The sequence below is a fragment of the Phytophthora parasitica genome, assembly GCF_000247585.1.
Source record: "Phytophthora parasitica INRA-310 unplaced genomic scaffold supercont2.54, whole genome shotgun sequence".
Classification (NCBI taxonomy): domain Eukaryota; phylum Oomycota; class Peronosporomycetes; order Peronosporales; family Peronosporaceae; genus Phytophthora; species Phytophthora nicotianae.
In genome coordinates this window covers 223,039-224,810 of record NW_008649040.1, presented here as the reverse complement: position 1 = coordinate 224,810, position 1,772 = coordinate 223,039, and the positions used below count along the sequence as shown (strand labels likewise).

The window sequence follows — 1,772 nt, the reverse complement described above, 5'->3', positions numbered from 1 at the left end:
AGTATAAAATCGTTCACGACAGCCCCGGATGTGATAGCGCAATGCAAGCAGAGTGGAAAGTCTTCTCCTTCTGTCAATAATAATTATTTATAGTAGTACAAGCCAATGACATCTCTTTAGTCTAGCGTATGCATGCATTTGCTTCGATTGTTCATTGTTGAAACTTGTCTGTTGGGTGAAATAAATACGTTTATACTAAAAAGACGATAGGTTGTAGTACGTCATACAAGAAAAGGAGAATAGGGATTCTTTTCGCTATCCTACTTTTCCCAACGCGCACTTATCATTTACAGAGCAAAAGACATGTACGCCAGTGTTCTCAGCCCACCCAACAGCCACCTCCTAAGAGATGCAGTTGTTACTGGTGTAGTGCAGTGCACCAGGCGATCGAACAGGATATCATATCACCCAGCCGGATTCAAGCCTGAGGAGAGAAAAGCGTCCAGAGACTTTGAAAACAACGAAGAGGGATCTGGGTCTCAAGTTCCAATTCCTGTTAGTAAAATCTCTCTGAACAACAAAAGAAAGATTGACACCACAGGGATCACCCGCTTCAAGCGTTTGAAAACTGCTTCTCACGAAGAGAAACAGAAAGCGATTGCAGAATTGCTGGAGATTAGTGAGCGCGTCAAGCGTGAGCGACGCCAAATCGTACAGCTACGATACAGAACTAAACAGAAACGGTATGCCGCCAGTGTCGAGAAAGCCATTCAAGAACTACGACAAGAGATTCAGATATTAGGGCAACACCGTCAGTGTTTATCCACAGTCACATCGGCAAAGAATGCTGTCTTGAAGTCAGTGGCACAGTATTTTCGCTTGATCTGTCATGAGTTTCAGTCCAGTGACCAAGTGGCCTCCTTGCGAGAAGCGATGGCACCGGACGTCGTGTACAACTCCGAGTTTGGTTTTGAGGCCATAGCGCAGAGTTGGTACGTTATGCAATTGTTTGACGACGTGGTTGTGAAGCTTACCAATGTGAGCAAGAGTGGCGGAAACTCGATAACGGTGACCACGACAACAAGTGTGACACTCACAGAGCAAACGCTGTTGCATGTGTTCCCGCAATTATTCAACTCCAAGAGCGAAGAAGATGGTGCATCGTTGGCAAGCAAACTTCAGGATCAACGGATGGTTATGCGCGGTTCAACATGCTTCGTGTGGGATGCTGCAACGAAACGCATTGTCAGTGTGGTAGCACGAAGCGACATGCTAACCCCGGTGCTGCGACTGCTAGGAAGCTTGGAGGCAGTATCTCGAACATTTGAAAAGGCGCTTGTTTCCCCGTGCTTCCAGCTGAGACCACGAAGATAGTGATATCACTAGTCACGAATCAAGATATGAATCTAATTGCTCCAAGCGCGGGGGGGGGGGGGGGGGGGGGTTGCAATAAGAGCATGTATTGGTGCCCGCGTTTGACAATAATAAAGATTTCAATGTTGTGTATAGCAAGAACTCATTTAACCGATGCCCTTGAATGCTTTACTATCACTTCAAAGTGTCCAACGTTATTCTGGCGGAGGTTAATCTTTTTCAACTTGCACGCCAATTACTTGAGATAAATATTTTTCGAATAGCAAGCCAACTAGTCTACCACCTCAGTGTGTGTTGTATATTCTTCAGTACAAAAAGTAGTTAACGAGGAATTACAACTATAGAGATCTTATAACCTTCGGGGTAGCATTGCTAGCAGATGAAACAATACCACAATTATGTCAGAAGTGTTCATCAATCAATAATCAACAACGCTTTGCCAATTTTGTGCCATACAT

The 1,772-nt window shown here is 44.8% G+C and overlaps 1 protein-coding gene across 1 annotated transcript in view; it reads left to right on the top strand.

The window, feature by feature from the left end:
- PPTG_15830 (hypothetical protein) overlaps positions 1–1,314 on the top strand; it is a gene marked incomplete at both ends in the record, with an annotated part of 4,549 nt that extends 3,235 nt beyond the window's left edge. The window contains one exon of the mRNA XM_008913584.1: positions 294–1,314. Within this exon, the coding sequence (XP_008911832.1) occupies positions 294–1,314 (1,021 nt within the window). The remainder of the gene's footprint in view (positions 1–293) is intronic.
- Positions 1,315–1,772: the final 458 nt, after the last annotated feature.